General features: G+C 36.7%; 1 protein-coding gene across 1 annotated transcript in view; it reads left to right on the top strand.

Moving 5' to 3' along the window:
• Positions 1 to 24,524, top strand: part of GLRA1 (glycine receptor alpha 1) — a 90,752-nt gene that overhangs the window by 46,269 nt on the left and 19,959 nt on the right. The window contains exons 3-8 of the mRNA XM_072400454.1: positions 1,881 to 1,948; positions 15,066 to 15,289; positions 16,000 to 16,082; positions 16,865 to 17,002; positions 17,690 to 17,904; positions 22,832 to 22,978. Coding sequence (XP_072256555.1) covers positions 1,881 to 1,948; positions 15,066 to 15,289; positions 16,000 to 16,082; positions 16,865 to 17,002; positions 17,690 to 17,904; positions 22,832 to 22,978 — 875 coding nt within the window. The remainder of the gene's footprint in view (positions 1 to 1,880; positions 1,949 to 15,065; positions 15,290 to 15,999; positions 16,083 to 16,864; positions 17,003 to 17,689; positions 17,905 to 22,831; positions 22,979 to 24,524) is intronic.

The following is a 24,524-nucleotide window of genomic DNA, read 5'->3' as shown; positions in this document are numbered from 1 at the left end:
TTGTTTCTCTATCCACCATGCAGGATCACTAAACAACAGCTACTGATCTTTAATGGGCACCTCCTGATAGCTGCCTCCTTTTCTTCCCGGTCTTTTGCACAAGCTGCCAAGTTCTAAATAGGTTATCACAGATCAATTGCAGTATGTGAATGGTAGTTTCTATATCAAAAAATGAAAACCTTCTATTTGTTTCCCCGATACAGTTATTTGTACCTACTGGGCACTAAAGACCTAACTTTGAAAGCAGAAGTCTTGTTCAACCTTTACAATGGCTGATGTGATTCTTTTGGATGGTATACAGCTACAGAAGTGACTTCTGACAGCACAGTGTGGTTATTCTCATTCTGTTATAGCAGAGCTGTCTGATTTAATTAGAATATGGAAGTACACAAAGATCTAAAAACTTAAATTGGGTATTTCTAGGTTATTATGACACGATTATGAAGTTAATCATAGAACTGTTTATTAAACAATATGTACTAGTAATGCAAATAGATACAGCAAATTAGCACTAGGCACTCTTAAAGGAGAACTCCATTATTTATAGTATTATTACACAGTATTTATATAGCACCAACATATTATGCAGCACTTTACAAAGTCCATTGTTATGTCACTAGCTGTCCCTCAAAGGAGCTCACAATCTAATGACCCTACCATAGTCATATGTCATTACCACAGTCTAAGGTCAATTTTGGGGGGAAGCCAATTGCATGTTCTTGTAATGTGGGAGGAAACAAGAGTACCCGGAGGAAAGCCACACAAACAAGGGGAGAACCTGAAAACTCCAAGGAGATAATGGCCCTGATTTATTAAAGCTCTCCAAGGCTGGAGAGAATAGACTTTGATCAGTGAAGCTGGGTGATCCAGCAAACCTGGAATTGATCTGGTCCAGGATTCAAAACATTTGCTAGCAAATAGCAAATGATTTTAAGAAATCCGTTCCAGGTTTGATGGATCACCCAGCTTCACTAAAGAAACTGTATTCTCTCCAGCCTTGGAGAGCTTTAGTAAATCAGGGCCAATGTCCTGGGTGAGTTTCAAACCTGGTAACCAGCACTGCAAAGGCCAGAGTGCTAACCACTGTGCCACCATGATGCTTTATAGCTCTGGAAATTTTTCACAGCACATTACCGAGTACATTGACCAAAATGTCACTAACTATTCCTCAAAGTGGCCTACAATCTAATGTCACAGAACATGCTTGGTACAATTTCCCAAAACTTAGTTGCAGGAATTTTAAAGTGGCCATTTTGAAGGGCTATGTACTTGGTGTATACCACAAGGCTAGGGAACAGTGCAATACCAATAACAAAGTAAGCACTAACCACAAGTGTAATATATATATGCAGGGATTCTCATACCTGGCATGTAGCAGACAGAGAATGTATCCTCAACAGCACGGTGAACACAGGCATCTCCCATACATATGTCAGTTGCCCCTTTACTAAGCTCTCTACAATTCCATGCTGCTCAAAAGCATGGCCAATGGGTGCACATGCTGGCATTATTCGAAGGACTGTTCATAGCTGAATATGCATGTGATGTGGTACAACTCTAAAGACAACAAGTTCATGCTCTCTGCTAATTGGGGAGCTTTGGCTATACCTCCACAAGAGGTGTGTTGGACCTCTGCAAAGAGATCACTGCTTTCCCATGAATATCAAAGGTCCTCCTGTAGCATGCTGGGGAACAAGCTTTTCTAATTAGAGTAAGGCTGATTTTTAAAAGATTTTGCACAGCTTTCTCTTTTAGTGCACCTGGAATATAGTTAGTAAATGTAAACTGATTGTTCAGTAGTTCATCTTTACCTGCTACAGGTTTTACATATAACACTTTGCTTATCAGCATCCCTGTTTTGTTTTTTTATTGGGTTACAGGTCCTGCAGTAAATGTCAGCTGCAATATCTTCATCAACAGCTTTGGTTCCATTGCAGAAACCACCATGGTAAGTTATATATTATCTTCTGTCCAATTTATTTGATTGATATACACGTTTTCATTCATTTGTGTGTGGGTGTTTTTTAATTTATTTTTAATAAATTATTTTAATATTTGTATTAAACTGTTTGATCAGCTTTACAGCCACCCAACCCGTTTTTACTACATAACAATTAGCCAGGACTGAAAAGGAAAAACAATAGTAGCCATGAGCTTTATTTCATATTGGTGCAGCAAATGGGTTAAAATAATATTATTTCTCCTATGTATATTTTTGAGAATTTTAAGGGATATGTTGGTGCCTTTCTTATGGTATTGCATACAGATGAGCATATGTTTGTACTTTTCATTGATGAGACCTTTAATTCTGACCAAAGCTTTAACTCTGTGTGCAGAAATGCAACCCCACACCTTCAAGGAACCCCCACAATACCATCCAGTTGCTTGCAGAATCTTATTGTTGTACTGCACTCCAAGCCTTGAACAAACTGCCTTTTGTTACAGCCACACATTTCACATTTGGTCTCATCAGTCCAGAGCAGCTCCTGCCTTTTCTGCATTCCATTTGTTGTGTTTCCATGTAAATGATTGGTCTTGTTTGATAAATTATTTTTTTGTGTGCTTCCAAGCATTTTTTCTAATGCATAAACTGGTGTAAAAACATTCTATCAAAAGGAACGGTTACCCTGACAAAGCAGGCTTCAGCCCCCCATACCTACCTGCGTTCCCTCACTGCTCTTCCATGCTGTGTACCTGGCACTTCCAGGTATAGAGGAACATATGACTTTCCATTACAACAATTCTCAGGACTGGCAGCAAGACACCAGACCTGTATGCTCTTACAATATGGAGGGAGTGACATTACATTTTCCTGGTCTTCCATGGGTCTTAACAACAGACTTTTATTTCTTGCAAGACAAAAAAAAAAGAAGAGGACCTGCAGGTAAGGTGAGTATGCCAAGAGGTTGTTTTATTTACAGACACTCCCTTTTACCTGCATGGACAAGGTGACAGTATCTCTTTAAAATACTTATATAAATGTTATGGTTTTATGATATGATTGCAATTTCTCCACTGCAATGTATTATTCTGAAATCCCCCATTCAGACAAAACTTTTAGTTCAGGCACAATTATAGACTGGCATAATTTCCCACTGGTAATTCAGTAATGGAAACATTATAGTTGTTTGCTAAAGAATTAACCTAACAAGCTCCAGTTGCATAGTCACACCTCCCATCATGTGAGCAATAGTTAGCTAAAATTTTGTGATTTCACAGCCTCAACCCACGCGGGATTTAGGGCTTTGCTCTTCACAGATTAATGGCCTCTTGGGTCCCTGAGACTTTTTATTATTACGCTATCTCAGTCTGGTTTCTCTAAAGACCGATTGATTGAAGTAAATGAAAACTAAAAAAGACAAGTCGCACCCAAGATAAGACTAAACACTTAATTCAGCTGCAAGTTGCAGTAAAAAAGTATTCCCCGAAGAGCTAATCATTGTAAACTGTGTAAATCTCTTGGAAGACAATAAAGCTTTTAAAGGACCCAACCATACATTAAAGAAATTCTATCTCTAATGTATAATCATCATCTAACAAGTATTCATTTGGTGTAATTAATATTAAAGGGTCAGTCCATTGAAAACATTTCCTGGATGCTGGAGAAGTAAACCATCTGAAAGTTTTTATATATATCAGAGATCTTTGTGCTGAGTTCCCAGATTTGCAGACCTGTTATAAATATTTAGAGAAGCTTTAGCTCCCTACCCTTACAGCTGTCATTGCATATTGACAAAACTATATTCTCTACACCTAAAATGCTGCACGAGCAAAATTGGTAATATTCAGCAAATCTTGTCAGCTGCAGTCAAAGTAGTTATAAGTAAAGCCTTTTGAAAATAGCCTGAGTTTAGAATACTGTAAGCAAAATCCTCCCATATGACAACTTATTATATCCTCTCTAAATGTGGCATTTGCCTTCTAAATAAAAAGTTCTAAACAGCAACTTCTAGAGAAAAAAAGAGAAAACCTAAACAATCTAAAGACTTGCCATGCTTTCTTTCAGTTGTCCTACCTGTGTATAACCCATGCAGATCTTATAGGCAACCTGAATGACAGCCCAACAGCCAAATGAAGGAATGAGCACAAGCTGATTGTGCTGATAATTGCAGGGAAATTGCAACAGATGTTAAAACATACTGAAATATTGATTTGTACCATTTAAGATTCTTCAAGAAAAGGAAAAACAAAGAGAAGAGAAAAACTAGTTGTCTCTGCTAGAAATAAAAAAAAATCATGGCTAGAATCTTCAAAATGTATTGCAGCAAAGTGAGAACTGTAAGGCCAGTTTTGGAGGTGATTTCAAAAGCATTTTACTTAATTTGGAAAAAGGGATTTGAGAAATGCAGCTCTTTACTTGGGATCCTGGTCTGGAGCGTCCTGGAAGGAATGTGTGGACCAAGCACTCCATCCGGCTTCCAGGCCTAGCTAGGAAGCACCTGGCTTACAATAAAAGGGAACCTGTCTTTGGGGCTCAGGCAGAAAGGCTGTGTGAAGCCTGGGATCTGTGAGTACGTCTCCCACAGTTTAAGTCTGGTAAAGCGGAGCCAGGATCTTAAATGTTTTTTGTCATGCTGTGGAAGACATTGAGCCTTGTGAGGGAAAACCTGCATTTTAATTTGTGTGTTGGAGGTTTTTCTTTATGAAAAAAGGGGGTTAGGTGCCCTGAAATTAAAACGAAGTCTTAAATACCTTTCTGCAGCGAGTGCATTTGATGCCAATCTCCCACAGTATTTAATCCTTACTATTAAACTTTTCTGTTTTGCTTCTCTTTGACCTATGAAAATTACCATTAAAAGCATTTTGTTGGCTCTGTTTGATCTTATTAGAAATTCAGAACTGTCCAAAGTCATCTGTACATTCCCTTTGTTGTTTCACAAAATAGCAGTAGAATAAAGCCGCATACACAAGTGCAATAATAGTCGTTGGAAAGGATCTTTCACAATCCTTTCCAACGACTATTATTGCACAATGCACGAACGAGTGCTGTACATACAGCCCTGTTCTGCTCTATGCAGAAGGGAGGGGGAGAGTGACGGAGCAGCACCACGCTGCTCGCTCTTCCCCTTTACTTGCATGATGATCGTTCGTCGTTCATTGTCTGTTGATCCACCAGGACGGTCGTTCGGAGGATGAACAACGCACGCTGTAGACACTTCAGATTTTTCTCCGAGATCGGCCCTGAGACGATTATCAGGCGAGAACCATTGGAAATGTGTACACAGCTTTATTTAGCAGAAAACACTTGGGAAAGCTAATGTAAGATGTTGAGTACAAGTTGTGTGTTGTGAGATGAGTACATTTCCAACAGATCCATAGGCATTTTTTGTACTTGTATGGTCTCTAAAGTGATAACACAGGAAATGTTCATTTATTGCGGTCTTTATTTTTTTTTGTTTTGGCATATTGTATTCTGTAAGGTGTGTTCACCCTACAATGCTTCAGGAGCATTTTAAGTTAGCCTAGGAATCATGGACAAGAGATGCTGGCAATGACAGTGAAGTGAAGAAATGACTGAATAATTGATAACCCTGTACTGGTCTCTGTGGACAGTAGGCAAGTAGAAAAGGTATTGCTGGACGTTCTTTGATATACAAAAGAAGATACAATTAAATTATCACTCATTCTTTATCAAATACTATGTTTTTACATATCACCCAATACCTATTGGTTTCCATCAGTATTTATGGAAAGTGACTTAAATATGGTGTTTTACTCTTTTTATTGAGGACTGCCACAACATTTAAAAACAAATTTAAAATAAAATATTCTCTCACTTTTTCCTTCTTTCTTCATATCCAATCTTCCTATTCTTTTGTTTTTTCCCCAGGTTCATTCTCTGTTCTTACTTTCCATTCTTTTTCATATCTAATAGCAAGATGTCCCTTTTCTTAGTTCTTAATTTTACCTCCTGTTCCTGTTTAAACATAGAGATACAGATACACTCACACCATTTTCCCTTTTTTATTTATCTCTCCCTGCCTGATGAGTTAGAAACAAAAACTGATTACTAAAAGGAAAACCAAGAACGCTGTATTTGTCTGAAAAATATATTACGTATATTTTTCTGCAATATTGCTTAAACCCCCCAAGGGAAGTCTATTCCCAGAGCACGTGGGAGAGAACTCTCTGTGTCAGCCTAAAATCAAGGTTATTGATATTTTATGAAAAGAACAAAATGAACATTCTGCTCTAAAACTAAGTCTGTGGGACATGAGTTATTAAAAAATGGGAGAAAAAATGTATGAGGCAAAATCAATCAGCTCTTTGACTCTTTTATCAATTTAATAACTTCCCTGCTGGAAAATGGAAACTTTGTGATGGCAACATGATGTGAAGCTTATTCCTTATTTTATTTTAAAGGGAACATTTTTGATCTCAGACCAGTTAGGTTGTTTCACTGGACTACCCCAGAAGCCAGGAAACTGAAAACTATATTGGAAGTCCAAGCATGTTAAAAAAAAACCAAACTCTTAAGACTGGTTTCAAATGCATGGATTTACATTATACATGACCCATTTTTTGTTTATGGCAATGCAGAGCAGTGTGTTAGTCTGTGTTGTGGTGTCCTGCAGCACAGTTCTGCTGTACATCTGCAGACAAAGTGTGTTGGGATGATATTAAGAACGTGTTAAGCAGTTGTCAGATTTACCATGCTGCAGATACGTGAATATACACATATGTGAATAGAGCCTAAGTTGTCCTTTTCTTAACTGCAATATTCTGCCTCGTCAATTTAAGTTGTGACTGCTGGTCCACCAATGTCACACTTTTTGCCTGTCTTGTTGTTGTCGCCCAGCCAAATAGAGCCAAGAAGGGATATGGTTGCTTCCACTTAAGCTCCATCACTGATAAGCAGGGAAATGGGACATCAAATGTTGTGGGACCACAGGTTAGAGTATTACTGTATATTTGAAACTGTATTTTAACAAATTTCCATTTATTCCAGAGAGTAAGTTTTACTTGAACTTGAAATTTTATTTTTATAACCCATGTTGGATGAAGGACTAGGTAATAACAAGGAGTTGGGTCCATAGGTGGAAAACATGAAGAGTTATTTTTCCTTTGCCTTCCTTTTGAGCTTCCTTTGGTATGACAGACACCTTTTTGCTATAGGAATACAGTCACTATGGCTGACTTAACTGGTTTTAGCCAAACCGCACGATGAGCTTGTATTGCCAAGGCAAGACAGATTGTTAGGCCAACCTATTGTTGGGCTAGGTACACACATGCAATGGTTCTCGTCCGATAATCGGCTCAGGATTCCACGAACGATGGACGGCGAACAATCATCACTGATAAGCAGGGAAATGGGACATCAAATGTTGTGGGACCACAGGTTAGAGTATTACTGTATATTTGTAACTGTATTTTAACAAATTTCCATTTATTCCAGAGAGTAAGTTTTACTTGAACTTGAAATATTATTTTTATAACCCATGTTGGATGAAGGACTAGGTAATAACAAGGAGTTGGGTCCATAGGTGGAAAACATGAAGAGTTATCTTTCCTTTGCCTTCCTTTTGAGCTTCCTTTGGTATGACAGACACCTTTTTGGGAACCATACTTATCTATCCATTTTTTTTGCCTTTACTTCTCTTCTTTTTAGTTTGATGTATTGCTCTAAATAAAATATCACTATTTTACCATTGATAGTATTACATTGCTCAAATTTAATCATCAAACTTTAAAAAGATTGCATTTTTTTAAAAACTCAAAAAAGGAAAAAACACAATATTTTTTTAACCAGTTGGTAATACAAAATTCTTCACAATCAATGCATTTTTCAGGAGATGTAGTAGAAGTGTGTTTTCTATAAGGTATTCTCTTTTCTATGGTAATGGTTTCAGAGTTGTGTGACTAGAAAGGATATCTGAGCATCAAAAATTGCAGAGAAGGAGTTACGGGGGATTTTATTATAAAGCCTATTTCTTTTTAGACAATGCAAGGAAAGGAGTTTTGCAGTCTCAGTGATAGTGTTGATAATTCCTCTCTGTATCTTCAGTATAAGCTGTGATCATACCGCAGCAGCAGATTGAAGATGAAAAGATTCCAGAATTCTTGGGCTGTTTGGGGAATCTGGCACTTACTCTTAAATAATAAATAATAACCCTAAGCCTGTAAAGAAACATTTTCTAAACCAATATTTGAAATCAAAAGGGCTGCATAAAAATATACTTACCCACTGACTGCGTATATTATTGTCTCTGTGCTGTTTAAAGGGACCCCGCTTCTAGAGATTTTCAATCCTATCCTATGAGTCCACCTGGACTGACGCTGCCACACACACATACCAATAATTTTCAATTTGTTTTCTCAACATCAAAGAAGATAGAAGACTCCAAACCTGGCATGTCATTTGACTGCATATTCAAGAAAGTATTTGAGCAATATTAAGGGCTAACCATGAGTCTGTGAACTCACATGATATTTTCCTGCATGCTGAGCTTTATTCAAGAAGCAGTGGTGTGCAGAAACAGTCAATCAGAAAACATCTTTCTTTAGGTTTCTTTAGCTAAGTCTGAAACAAGTTCACTGACTGGCTTCTGTGAGGTACAACACGACATTACTGCTTTAATATCTAAACTACAGGGTGGAAGTATAATCAATACAAGTGTGGTGATTGCTGTGGGCCCTAAGACTTGCTATAGGAATACAATCACTATGGCCGACTTAACTGGTTTTAGCCAAACCGCACGATGAGCTTGTATTGTCGAGGCAAGACAGATTGTTAGGCCAACCTATTGTTAGGTTAGGTACACACATGCAATGGTTCTCGTCCGATAATCGGCTCAGGATTCCACGAACGATGGACGGCGAACAATCATAATGGAAGTGAATGGGGAGAGAGAATAGTGGGGTGCTGCTCCGTCATTCTCCTCCTCCCCTCTCTATAGAGCAGAATGGTGTTGTATGTACAGCACTCGTTCATGCATCGTGCAGTCGTTTGTCGTTGGAAAGGATCGAGATCGTTGGAAAAGATCCAAGGTGGAGATATCAATGGGAACATTTGCAAAACCTTTTCTAGTTCTCCTATCTCCCTTTATCTTTTTCATTGTAGTAAACAATAATGAACAGCCAACTTACGAAAAGTTCTAGTAATATGCCAATATTAGTGCAGAGTTCATCAGCAAGGTCAAAATAATAGTTTCTGACAATTTTTGTCACTCTCTCCTACCCAAACTGACTTAGAATTAATCAGATATCATATCCGCACCCTAAGCCCCATGGGCTGGAAAGAACAGCTTGCCCTTTAAGTACACCCAGAACTGACAACTAGAAGAATAGGTGGGACAATACTGTACACTCCACCAACATGGGGTGGATTATAATGTATTACAGACAAGACCAAAGACTGACAATGTGTGTAAAATCACCAAAAAACAGACAGGACCCCCCCTGATTCGCTAGGTGTTCTCTGCATAAAGGAGTTCACTGCCATACAAATGACCTTGGCGGAGGACGTTTTTTTTTCCTGCAGCATCCATAGACAAATGAATCCTTTTTATTGGTAACCTGACTCACAAGCAGATGTTCCTAAATTTCCAGTTATGTCTGGGTCTTTTTTATTGTCAGTCTAACCATTACAATAGACTACAAGATGCTAGACAATTAACACTTCAAGGGGCTCATTAAAATGAGGTATTACGGGTTTGACTAAATTATTAAGAAGATGATGTTAGCAGGAACATTGCAATTATCTGATAATATGCAAGGACTGCCCTGTAATAATGAACCGATTGTTCTCAGTATAACCCTTTGTTTTATTTATTTGGAAAGTGTATTACATTAGAGAAGGGTATGAAAAAAGGTCTTTTTGTGTGATGTCCTGCATGCTTTTTATGGGGGCACATTTATTCTTATTTCTTGTTGTTGTTGTTATTATTGGATTTTATTTTACTTTGCTTTTCTGTAGATAGGAGTGGGGAATCAACACATGAAGTGGAGTGAAGCAAAGTGCAGTTCCATTAAACCTGACATCTAATTACCTTATATTTTGCCCTGTCTGGATTTTCCTTCCCCCCCATTCATTAATATGCATATTAGGTATTAAATAGTTACATTTGCTTCATTTGGCAATGCAGGCAGATCATTTAGCTCAGTTCTCAAGCTGAAATATTTTTATTTTTCTATTGCCAAGTACAAATAGCTTTCACATTTAGGGTATTTACACTAAACTATATTCTACTTCAGGTTACAACAAAAAAAAAATCTAGAAGTGATCTGAGGATTGGGGTCTTAATAAAAGCATCAAAGGTTACGTTCCTATAGACCAGAGTTTCTCAGCCAGGATTCTGTGTTCTAGTGTTCTAGTGTCCTAGTGTTCCTTTAGAAGTTCCTTGGAGTTCCCTGAGCAATGAGCAGTTTCTAACTGTCCACCAATACCAAAGGTTGTTTTGGCTATCTGTAAGGGTGAAGTTCTTCCCAATGGCCAGCAAAAGAGGCACCCGCTGACCACCACACTGTACTTTATTACTAAATTATTAATTATTAAGTACTTTATTGCTAAATAAACAATATTCTGTATTGCCAAAGGAATGTTTTGTTTTGTTTTTTGTTTTTTTTCAGATTAAGGGTAAATTGACAGGTAGACTTTTTATGGCTTTGCTGTTTGGCCTTATTGCACATATTTACAGTTCTGTGAACCTTAACACTTCTTCAATACCTATAATATTTCTTGAATAATTGATTTACTGTCTATGTAGTACTGAGCAAACATAAACAAATGATGCCAACAAAATTAATTATGCAATACATTAAGCTCAATTGATTGAGGTTTCATCCAGCTCCTGGTTGATAACCCCTCTTAGAGCTGCTGACTGTTTCTGTTTTTCCAATTATTTTAAAGGGAAAGTTTTTTTTTAAGTCATTACATTTTCAGTTAATATTGCAGTGGTTATTTAAAATATTTTTGTTATAACTTCCATATTCTGCTCTTCCATGTTTTTGTAATAAATATAGAGATGTGTAGATTAGTCACTAGAGGGAGCTCTGTACATGTATTCTGTTTCAACAATTTACATTAGATATCAAAATGAATTTAAATAAATTTGCACTAAAATACACATATTTTAAAACAGCAGCCAACTCTGGAACATAATAAATTCTCCTAGACCATTATTAACAATAATTGGTGCTAATAAAAAGGCAACTTTTATTATGATCAGACATTAGATATCAGTCACATAGGCAGCAGAATTTTTTAATAAAATAGATGACCTACAGACAGTATTTAGAGAAAAAGCAGTAAAGTGTATCTGTTGTCTAGCACTGCAACACTTCATGACTAAGGAAGCTGACATATGTAAGCATGCATTGCTTTTTGAGCATTATGGATTGGTGATAATAAAATATTTGTTGAAGTTTTTGCTGTGTATTCTCACAACCATTGCGTACCACTGCAAACTGGGATTTAACCCCTACATATGAAAAGAGAAAATATGGCTGCCTATATATGTGATAATCAAAATAAATAATCTAGGTTACCGAGCAAGAAAGTTAATACGATCTGTAAACATCTAGCTTCATGAATCTGTTGTTTATGACAATTTGTGCTGGAGATACAATTTCTATAGGAAGAGACTTTTTTTTACCTTTTGCCTGGTCAGTTGATGATATTGCCAAAGTTGGGTATGTTGTCAATCATTTTGGCTGCGAATTTATGCTGTTTTGATTCAGTTATATTTATCCTGTATGTTGGAGGCACCTTTTTTGAATAATGTTGGTTATAAATTTTATTGGTGCAAATATTATTTTTTCATTTTTTGGCTTTTTGGCAGCTTTTGTATTAATAACCATCTTTTCATACCCGTTAAACAAACTTACTTAAGTGCTTTTCTTTGTTGGCCTAAACAAAGTCAGAATATGTTCTGAGTTCAGCAAATGTTTTATTTTTAAGTGACTGTACGCTGAAAATAAAAAATGACACATGGCATAATGACATATAACCTCTCCAGTGCTTCATCTTCTGTATTTTAATCAAAGAAGACCTTGCGGCAGTATGGACTAGGCAGGCCTATTAGACCGCATCACAGCAACTCAGATTAACGACTTTGGTCAGTTGCAGAAACTCCATGTTGGTGAAGGGTACAGCAAGAATTGTAATTTTTATGTAAGAAATTGTATTTTTAGTGATAGTTTAATTATTAAAACCTCTGCCACACCATTAATCATTCACCACTGCACAAATGTCAATAATGGATTAGAGTCCGATATGTCATAGCTGCTTGTCCACTGATGTCCTAAATAGCAAAAAAAAAAACAGGCAAAACAGATAATAATAAGACAAAGACACCACTTGAAGAATGTGGGTACAAACATATATGTATACAAAAGTTAGCAGCACCCTGTAGAGTTCCACCTAAAGGGAGGGCAACAGGTGTGGGAGATGCTGTGAACTTTAGACCCATGGCAATGATGTGAACTATCTCAAACCGTCAGCAGCGTATACATCTGATATATGTGTAGTGAATGAAGGGGAAATGTCACAATGGAATACAGATAGCAAAAAAAATGTGGGCATAGATTCTTACAATTTCCAACTGTATCTGAAACTAATATATCCATGCTCAGAAAGTTTAAAATTTACATGACTCCTCCCAAGATCCAGATCATTACTTGCACCACGGCTGAGGGTTCTGGACAGGGGTACTCGGGAATGGTGCTTGTAATAATAAAGAAAATTACTTCCACCAGTCATATTATGTCTGCATTGCACTGAGAAGCACAAAATGGAATCATGTGATCTTAAATATGGTATATAATAAAAACACAATGAACAGAAAGTTGCTTTTCCCTACATGAGTAATATATAGGAATCACTGTAAATTCTGTAAGTTACATCAAAGTGACCACCAGCCTTACAACCTTAATAGATTTTATTTCATATCTTGTTGCAGTAGAAATATTGCATTAACTAATATCTGATTTCTGGCTGAAGACAACATTTCCTCTTTAGTTATATATATATTAAACAAGACTCTTCTCAGCTCCTCTCCACTCTTCTTTGAAGATCTTGCTGTGAAATTGGTTAAACTTTCTATTTAACACGCTAAGGTCACCAGTCGTGCACATAACATTGAAGTAAAAAGCTTTTGGGCAGTTAATTTAAGTAACAGAAACCTTTTCTACATAACTGGATCGCAGCTCTATTTACCGGGTATTGAACCAAACCTAATGAGAAAGGAAAATTGGATAATGAAATTAACCTAATGCACCTGCATGTCAATAATGGACTGACGTGTCAGCAGTTTTCCCGCTGTGTAGAAGGAAGGTGACTCTGGGAATTGAAGCAAAGGAACTGATGGAAAGAAGGTCTTACAGAGCTAAATACCTGAGAACAGTCGTGTGAAGCTGTAAAAAACACTTTACACAATACGCAAATGAACATGTAATTAATTTCACCTTACCCCGAGAGCAGGTATAAAAGGGGCAAACTTTGTAGAGAAGACAGATCTTATGAAAGCAGAACATATTCTTAAAGGGAAAACCCTCAAGCATTTTTATACTTCCAATAGTTCTTGGAGTTCTTGGGGCCTACTTGCCTGAAAGTATGTTTTCTTAGGATTTTTACAATTTCCCTGACATGCCTTAATTGTATAAACATGATCCATATATACTATACCACTGTGTATAACATAGTCTTTTTTCTATAAAATACCATTTTTTTTGCATTACCATATTACAATCCTGTGTAATGGTCTGCGTTTAGTAAAAACAGTGAACTATGCCTTTTAAATGTCGGTGTGGACAATTTTAATCATTACAAAGTATGAATATAGCAAGAAGATAATGGAGTAGCACAACTAGGAGACAGTTGTCACCCATAACAGAATTTACTTGTACAAGGACTTTCATGGAAGGGATTTAGGTATTCTTTTAATGAAAGCTGCCGACTTAAATTGTTGTTGTGCAAAGATTGTGCAAAAACTTGTGCAAGATTTTAGTAATTGGGCTTTGATGTAGTTTTTATAAAGTCTATTGAAGAGTAATCACGTTTCTGTGCTAACAAGAATTAAGTACAAGTATATGTAATGAGCAGATGTGTTTTTGCATGTGTATTGTCTATTCCTATAGTCTTTCCATGGAAATATTTATTTTCGTTGTTAGCACATGTTGGTAAGCGTAATCATATTAAAGCTGAACCCAATTTAAACAGTTAAACAGTTTCAATAAATATATCATGGCTATTTTACCATTACCACCCTGCCAGACGGAGCAGAGCAAATATTAAATATAATATTACTGAGAAAATATTAAATATCATGCACCCTCCTCTAACCCATGCTGCATGTTTTTTTTTCTTAACACATTACACTCATTAAAGTTCTAAGTCTGCTATCCAGATCACTTCAAAGCACTGTTTGTGTGTGAGGGGGACTTTAAATCCAGTACTAGCCTGGTCCAAGTACTAACTGGACAATACAGGAAGAAAAGTTTAGTGATGACTTCCATATTTTCATCCTTTCTCTAAGTATGTTGAGCCCCATAGCACTGTGCTATCCAGTAAAGCATTATTAACAAAGTATGGAGACATAACTGGATATAATTGTAGTTTAGAAGATGACCCCATTCAAAAATTCATATCTGAGAATTTTGAATGGGAAGTTTTGATGACAGACATATGCAGGTTGCCATTGCTGGCCTTCTTATGCTGTGCTATTTCTGTGGCTTACATGAGTCTGTGGCTTTAGTGCTTTTAATGTCACTAAGCAAGGACAAGTGATTTTATAAAAAAATGGCCCTCAGGAAAAAATGAACCCCGCTTCCATATATGTGGACCACCTGCTATGGTCAAAACTCCCAGCTAGACGTTGGTCATGTGCTTCAAATATGGAGGTCCAAAAACTGTCCTCTTTTTTGAAAACACCATCCCAGCTCTGGCAAGCACCAAACTCATCACTCACTATCTCATTTTTAGTAATCCCAAAAACCTTCCATGTGCAGTGTCAGCAGCACAGTGCTTGACCGTTCTAAGTTTACCCATTTCATATGTAACTAGAAATGTTGAACCTCAGCAACTTTTTAATAGTAATGTGCTTTTTTAAATTCCTACTTTATTACAGGATTACAGACTGAATATTTTTCTTCGCCAGCAATGGAATGATCCCCGTCTGGCTTACAGTGAATATCCTGATGACTCCCTGGATTTGGATCCCTCCATGTTGGACTCTATCTGGAAGCCTGATTTGTTCTTTGCCAATGAGAAAGGGGCAAATTTCCATGAAATCACCACTGACAACAAGCTACTTAGGATTTTTAAGAATGGCAATGTTCTGTACAGTATTCGGTCAGTAAGCTGTGGTTTTATAGTTATAGTTATAATAATAGACTATAGGTGGACATGCCAACAGTCTGTCTATTCCACCTACAAAAAGTTCATACATATATTGTGTAAATATATTGATTGTGGCTGTGGAGCCTGTAGACCAGTGTTCAACCTTCCAGCATATGTTTTGGGGAGACAGTAAGAGCAGCTGCAATCAATGGCATCCCAAAGCTCAATATTCAAATCCCCAAATTTTTGGACAGTGCTGATATCGGACCATCATTGGGTTTATACATTTTGCATTAGGCTTTCTGTAACTCCATATAACCTAGAAATTGTGAGAAGAATTGAGAATTTGAAAATGTTATCTGTATAGATACTGTACCGGTATCGCTTACAATCATTTTGCAAAACGCCATAAGGGCCACCATAGGCTTCAAAATAATGAATTTATTAAAACATATAGATGATTGTTTTAGTCTTTTTCTGCTGATATCTTGAAGGTCATGACCTGTCTCATAATTTTTATGATGATGAAATGGAACACAAGATCATTGCCATCAAATCCAGTCCTGCGTTTTAGTTTTCAATAGCACCTGCTTTCTCCTCTTCACATTTTATATCCCATAATATATTGGATGTCATATGAAGTAATATATGTTTATCCAGCTGTCAGTCTTCAAGGCACAAGAAAGGGTAATACATAATAATGGTAAATGTTTTTCTTACAGGCTGACGTTGACCTTGGCATGTCCTATGGATCTGAAAAATTTTCCAATGGATGTTCAAACTTGCATCATGCAGCTGGAAAGCTGTAAGTTTGAGAAAGCTGGTATTGGTGGAGAATGATTGTGGTACTGCTGAAGTAAAGTTGTCACGCAATTTAAACTGTGCATAATAAAATAATTACAATTACAAAGGTTATCAAAAGTAAAGCCTGCATGCAAAATCATTAGAGCTGTAGTAGTTTTACATAAAATATCAGCTCTTCATCTATGGATCTTTCCTATATACAGTCTTAAGATAACCTCAGCTAATGGATTTTTAATTTGAAAAGCTAATATGCTCAGGTTTGTTAGACATGTACTGTAATACTAAAAAAATGACATTACAAAAAGCACAAGTATTAACATTCTCAAATCTGCTTGCAAACATTCAAATGACAAACCTTTTACATTTATTGTATGGAAACTTGCTGCCAAATTAAGTGGGATCAAAATGCCAGTTGGTAGTTTTCCTAAATGCAATTTAAAGAATCAGAGGGAAAAATCAGCTACATCATACAGAAATACAGAGAGAGTGTGTGATAATTCTGTGTGTTTCTTCCTCAATAATACCACTTAGGATATCCAGAACTGGCTCAATCTCTGCCACATATAACATCAGGTTACTGTATTCATGGTGGGATTCGGCCATTTATGTCTACCTTAATGTAAAATATAATCAGGTAACCTTGTAGAGTAAATGAGGCCTATCTGTGTGCATTGTCTTTTAAATTTATAAAGGAAGAAGACATTTGTAACAAAATAACTCTTATTAGGTTTTTCCTTTTCCACATGTCGATATTATTGATGATGTTGTTTTTGTTTTGTTCAGTTGGTTATACAATGAATGATCTGATCTTCGAATGGGAAGAAGTAGGTGCTGTGCAGGTGGCTGAAGGTCTTACTCTGCCACAGTTTATCCTAAAGGAGGAGAAGGATCTGCGATATTGCACCAAACACTATAGCACTGGTCAGTATTTACTATCTAATGACATTCATTACTAGTAAAATGTGCCTTGTTCTTGGATGTAGTAAAACACAAATAAACTTAATTCTGCTGGTAACAATCATAAAGGGTCAACTACCTTTTTGTTGAAAACGTTTTGTTATTTCATAAAGCTTACCAGGCTTCATACACTTTTAATGTGAATTAAGGTTGAAAAAGCCAGCTTCACATCTTTGTGTTTAGTATCATCCAATGTACAGCACTAAAGAACACAATGTCAGTACATCGAGTTCCTTTTCATATAACTCACACCCCAGTACACAAAAGAAAAAGGCCTACATTGCTATGAACATCAGATGAACAGTTGCATTAAAAAAAAGGGTTGACCCAATTAGGGTGTAATGAGAGCATTACCTAATACAAGGCACACCGACATGTGACATTGTTCACTTTAAAGCACACAGGTAATGAGGGGACAACCTTTAAAATCTTCATTCCCATTCAAAATATCACAACATCACTATGACATTTGACTCTACTCATGCTATCTTTTGGAGAGACCATATGCAGAATGGGTGCAGTTTTTGTAACAGATGTCATTTTCTCCATTGCTACCGGGTTTTTTCATAGAACATCAAACACATAATGTTTGCTCTACAATTAGCAAGAACCGAGAAACAAATAATAACCAGGTTTCTTATTTTTTTTTAGGTAAATTCACTTGCATTGAAGCCCGTTTCCACTTGGAGAGACAAATGGGTTATTATCTCATTCAAATGTACATTCCCAGCTTGCTTATTGTCATTCTTTCCTGGGTGTCTTTCTGGATTAACATGGACGCTGCACCTGCCAGAGTTGGTCTTGGCATCACCACTGTGCTGACCATGACCACGCAGAGCTCTGGTTCCCGAGCATCTCTTCCTAAGGTTTGTAAAGTTAAACATATCTATATCTATAATCTATATCTATAAACATATCTACATAATATATGTACAATCAAATGTACTTGCACTGGATCTCTAGAAAGCTGAACACACTGTTAATGTTTTTGATGCACATGATTTTTTTATAGAGCACCCAGGCAATTTTCTTTGAGTATGTGACGTGTAAGATTGACTAGTCTTTGTTGTTATACATACCTTTGCTCTAGTCTGATTGCTCTGCTGCATACTCTTTATTTTTTTGTTTAGTGTTACTTTCTTTGTAGTAGATGCATATGAATATTACAGTCCCACAGTCTCCCAAAGTAGTTGGGGACAGTTCCATTTTCTTTTAGGTTGTAATGACATGTGTATGTACTACACTGGATGTAAGCAGATAGGGGAACCGTCAGCTATCTTTGTAAGCATACATCTGTGGATGGGGGAGTGAACTGGTTTAGATAAGAGAAGGGGGAAAAACATAATAACTTTAGTTGAATATGTAATTATCTTTTAAACGTACAATTACATTTTTACTATAAAAACCTTTCCTGGAGCTGGACATGCCCCCACTGGACATCAAACATATCAGCCTTTCTCTACTGTATTTATTATTATTGTGTTTATACATCTGCATTACATTAAAGTTGAAGATTTTAACAGTTTAACCACATAAAATAATGTTGTTTGGGTTTCAAGTCAGCTCACATTAAATTACAAGGACTTTTTATTTCCAGCAATATTATCCATACCACCTAATGATTGGTAAGCTCCAATATATAACATTTAGGTATTCTTTATATCAGTTTAGCTGATGAGAGTTGACTAGGCATTTTAAATCCAGAAATGTTACTGTGACCTGTGTGGCTATGCAATGTGGACAATGTGTGGAAATAACAAGGTTTGCTATACAGAATTATGAATTGTTTAGCAGGTGAAACAGAAAACACCTATGCATGAATTTAGCTGTTTGCCTGGAGGATTGCTTTAACAAGACCAGCTCCAATTCTAATAAACAGTTGTAGGATTCAGTAAGCACACTAAACTGCAGTATATTCATATTTAAAGTAATGGCAGCTGGTTGCCTAAAATCGCTGGACAATAGCAAAAAACAGAAGCCCATTATGGCAAAGTACTGATGACTAAGTTGTAATGGGGCCAATATTCCTTTGCCCATAATGCATTACTTTTGTACTCCTGTTGTGTACAAGTAACATAACTCCACAACCTTTGGATCACCACAGCCCCAATTCAGAATTTATGAAAATACAAAACCCCAGTCCTATACTTAGCAATTACAGCCCTATAACCACTGGGAAAACTGCTAATATTGTATCAGCTAGGCAATTCCTGCCGTGATGCCAAAAAATAGACTTTTATGGGTGACTTGAGCTTCTATGCTGTATTAATTTTACATGCTGTCTAAAAGCTCCCATAGGAATTAATTATATATCTCTCTAGAGGACAAAAAGAGAAACAAGATAAAACATCTGTTTAAAATTTTCAGTACAAATTATAATATATTGTACGTGTATATAGGGCAACTGCATACTGCTAATAAACGGAGGGGTTAAATCAAAATTTAATTTAAAACTATATTGACATTTTGATGGCTTTTTTTAAATTATTGTCTTGTTTATATTTAAGTCATTTTGTTTACAAAATTTACAAATAAAAGCTTACATTTTGACAGCATTCCTCAGCATTAAACACCAATGAATAATTAAAATGATCCATCCTTAATTTAATTAGATGTAAAACATATTATAAGCAATCTCCTGCCTAATTTTTTTTTATTCTTTGGTGCACCTTAGTGCTGCTTATCTCCTTCATCTTCTTTGTAACGGTCGTTTTGCAGGGTGGTTTTCCTGATGGTGACAACAGGGAGCCATAACAAATGTTGAAATGGTCACTTCTAGTCTCCAACAGAAGCCTGCGTTACAGGGAGACAATGCAGACATACAAGTGGGGGACACGAATAGGGAGTTTTATCACCCTTTATTAGGAAGTACCAGAACAAAGACCTTAATGACAGGTCAACAAGTATTATTTATTTATATGAAAGCTGCAAAAATAAAAAAAATGAAAATAAATTTTGAAACTTTTTTGACTTGTTAAAGCTTAAAGCTAAGATTTAGTAATTGAGTTCTCATTCACTACTTTAAAAGCCATTGCCCACGCTATATTCATAAATGTGGGGCTTCAAATAAACAAATCCTGCCAGAATGGACATCTTCCCATTGCTGATACAAAAATTTTAGCTATCACTCTTTCTTCATCTTCATTGAACTGGGACAAAGATGTGTATATCTGGTGGTCAAACATCCCAGCAGCACAATAAGTTAAACTTGGATAAGGATCAGCCATTTAAATATCCACCATCCATCCACCAAACAAGTCAGCAGAGGTAATTCACATATTTTCATAATGACAATTTCCTTTTAAAGCGTATTTATAAAATAAACAGGCTGATAAAGATCTGTATTGATTTAAATATGATTAGGTATTGATTATGTCATTAAATATATATTATAAGCAATGTCCAATGACTTAAATTCAACCTGGCATAAGTAATTCACTGTGACTTAGAGATCAGGCAGCTCATGTGTTAACAAGATATATGTAGATAATATAACAACAGGGCAATGAGCCCATCAATGTGCTGCTTCTCCTTTGAATGGACAGTCATAGGCTGTGGGAGACTCAAGACCTGAAATGTGCTACTGCACCAAGTAAAAATCAGATTTCCCCAAACAGGGCTATGCTCTTTGGAAAAGAAGTATAAATCTCAGAACTGGATTGACAAAAATCAAATATTTAAAGATCAAATGTTTAGCAGGTAAACCGTGTCTCTATATGAATTTCATAGTGTATGTAATTGTTTGTCTGAGGTTTAGTTTTAAATACAAAAGAAAAGACACAATGCTGTTACTTCTTCACTGTTCTGCTTCAAAATACAGAAATCAGGCATCAGACAGAGGATCCACAGTCATAGAATGAATCATTTAATCCACCTTACACATAATATAAGCACTGCATACCCCCTGGCCTCAAAAAGCTGCATTGATGATCTTCTTTCATTTCAGTTTTCAATGTATGTCTTCTCACTTTTAGGCAGGCAATGAAGTTATTATGAGTTTCACTTCCTCAAATCACAAGGCTTCATTTCATTTGCATCTCTCATTTCAAGGTCATTCTAACCATTTCTTATGTATCATGTCATTCTTATTTCAGTTGTCATCTATGTTCTTATTCTCATCTTGTGGGCACTGTTGATTTAGAACGTCAGTGTGGAAATGAAGGTACAAAGATTTTTTTTTATTCCACGTTCTCAGTTAAGGGAAACTATAATGGCTTTGGACCAATTTTATGCTATATTTATGTAAGCTGAAATGTTTTTCAACTTGCTTTAGATCTCTTATTACCACATAAATTTTATGTTTGTATTACTAATTGATATTTAATATAGATTGCAGTCATGACAATTGATTCCTAGAGCACTGTAGATTTTTTAATAGAGAACAGAGCACTGGTTTCCTTTTAGACTTTCCCTCTCTGCTGTATGTGTGAACCTCAACCTTATCTTTTATATCAGTTTTTTTTCAACAGAGAAGCTAAGGAGAGTCTGAGAATACACAAAAAGGATCTAAGAGCTCCACTTGCTGGCTACATGTGAAAATGTGAAATATTCATATTTATTATTTCATTATTACTAAAAATATTTTTATACCATAATAAATAAAAAATAAAATACAAAAGCACTTTAAATTTAATTTCAGACAAGACAGGTGACATATGGCCCCTGATTCATCATTGAAATCCGCGATCGCTGGAAGCGCGATAATACGCGCGACCCGCGATCGCGGATTACCGCGGTCCGGGACTCGAGTGCGCGCGTCCACTCGCATCCTGAATCTGCCGGCCGGATTCCTGCCATGCGCAATAGTTGTTGAATAGCGCGATCGCGCGCGATTCCGGATCGCTAATACGAATGCGCGACCGATAATCCGATTTTGCTTGATGAATCAGGGGCAAGGGGTTTAAAAAAAAAAGGTAACTTGCTAGTAATTATGGGACCAGCTCTTTAAAACGTTACATTAGGAAAATAATGTGTTCCTTTGGTTTCCATTTCATCTCCATTCCATGAATGCAATCAACTCTACTTTAGAACATTCTACCCTATAATGCAGTAAAATCTGCTTTAGACCTGTCATTTCTTTTCCTGTTGACTACAAGTGCTTTGTAAGAGCTAAGCCGGGTTGACAACCCAACTCCTCCACAGATAAAGTAAAGTAAGTGACTAGGACAGGTAATGCTTCTGCTAGGACCACCAGTTAGGAATAAAGTAAAGGAAAAAATGGAAACAAAATAGAAGACAAATACAGCTAACACATCTATTAACTCGTAAGCAATAATACATAATACATATTTTGGGTTGGATACATTTTAGCTAAATTTAGGTTGATAAAATTCTAAAGGTCCCTGCAGAAACTACTTACCTGTTTTACCTGATCACTGATAAAGCCCACAGTATATCTGAACAACTGAGGATACTGTGGTTGCACAGGTTAGAACATTTACCTGTGCTACATAGGGGCATAAAAACTACTGGGTACCATAGCAATATTTAACATACTCCCCATCCTCTCCTTAGCTAAGAGCCCAGTTGCAATTTTAACCTCTGTAACCTCTCTTCCTAAATTACTATCTTACAGGCCATGCTTCCTCCTTGGCTCTGGGCCCCATAGCAACTGCTATGGTAATCTCTATGTCACTGCAACTGATATTTTTGGTTAATAAGCTGGTACCAGATCTGTATTTATAAAAGGTCTCTACTGATATAAACAGTTAACTGTAAAAGAATAAAGAAGAAGAATTACATTAGTTATAATGATGTTTCCATTTTTGTATAATATTTATTTTTTATCTTTAGGTATCCTATGTGAAAGCTATTGATATCTGGATGGCGGTGTGCTTACTCTTTGTCTTTTCTGCTCTGTTGGAGTATGCCGCTGTCAACTTTGTCTCACGACAGCACAAGGAGCTTCTACGTTTTAGGAGGAAGCGACGACACCACAAGGTAACTTCTTTTGTGGCATGCTTTGTGGCACTGGATCCCGTTAGGGGGAAAAATGGGGAAAAATAGTATTTTATTTGTAGGTAAAGAATGTTTCCCCCTATAGCTTTTTATTTTCACGAGGACCATGAAAAAACAAGGGTTTTTCAAGAGAAGGAGAGAAGGGGCTTAAATTGGCAATTAGAATCGAATCTGGGTCTGTTCTCTGCATGTCCCTCACATATATGCCATGGTCCTTATAGCATTAAAAATGTTTTATTACTGTGCCAGAGAGTCTCACTGACATATATACCTCAGTACAATCATTATTAACAACTGCACATAGAATACAGACAAGAGACACCCTAAAGAAGCTCTTTATTATATTTAGGTAATACTTAGCAAACAAAATACAGTTTACATTCCTGTAGCATGGTGAGAGATGGAGGAAGAGAGACAAATGGAGGAAGAAGAAAGCAATGTAAACAATGAAAAAGTGTCCAACACAACTAGAATTGTCAAGAAGCAACAAGGCTGTTACATTTAAGGACAGTTCCGACAGTAGTGACAGCTGTCCTGTAAACTTTCTGGCACAGTGTTGTGTGCACTGGGCAAAGAAGCTTACCTGTCCCACTTCCTTACTTCTGAAGCTCTATTGTGCATTTGCCAGTTACCAATTGAAGTTGCTCCGTTCCAACTCCCTGGCTGCCAGTGTATTGGTAAATGTGGCAGCGCTGGCAGAAAAAAGCAAAGGGGGTTTACAGAAGTGTAGAGTGGAGGATGAAAAGTGAAGCAAACAAGATGGCAAAGCATATCAAGATCTAGTGTTACCTCTTTATGCCCAACAAGCACTGGATTCTGCTGGGACCTGGAAAAGGAAGAGCACCAGTGATATACAGTAATTGGCAATGTGTAAATGACAGATTGGAAGGGTATCAAGCATCATTAACCCCCCCCCCCCCCCCGACATACCACCAGAAGATATACATGTGTGCCTGCCTTAGTTTTTCTCCCTTGATCAATAAAGAGATGATCAACAGTGTTATGCTGCTTCTAATGAACAATGTAAAATACAAAAGTGCAAACACTTGAAACCTGGCATCAGCTCTAGACGCGTGGAGAACCTTGAAACACGGAAGGGGCTGGTGGATTAAAGTGTATCTAAAGAGACTTTTCTGTTTGCATAGAGTGGGGTTAGAATTGAGAATCCAGGTCTAATTTTGATTCCAGTCTGAGTCTCCCTTTAGAGAGATTCACTCTTCCTTTTGTCCAGATGACATTTTCACTAAGACGGAATGTAAAAGGAAAATAAAATTTTAAATATTTGTCAGAACAGGAATGACATGGAAATCTTACAATAGGAACATTTGTTATGGTGGCAACTGTCTAGGGGGGAAATTACGCTACAAGAGTGAGTTCCCTGCTTGGATTATTATCACAGTACAAGTTTTCCTATTGGAAAATTTCCACTGTATTCCTAGAAATCTTTTATTTGGATAACTTGTTTGACATTTGTCTAACAAATTGTCTCTAATTATTGAGATGTTATCTTAGTTCCTGTTGTGCCAAT

Source organism: Pyxicephalus adspersus, chromosome 2, assembly GCF_032062135.1.
Source record: "Pyxicephalus adspersus chromosome 2, UCB_Pads_2.0, whole genome shotgun sequence".
Taxonomy (NCBI): domain Eukaryota; kingdom Metazoa; phylum Chordata; class Amphibia; order Anura; family Pyxicephalidae; genus Pyxicephalus; species Pyxicephalus adspersus.
This window is presented reverse-complemented; position numbering and strand designations above follow the sequence as displayed.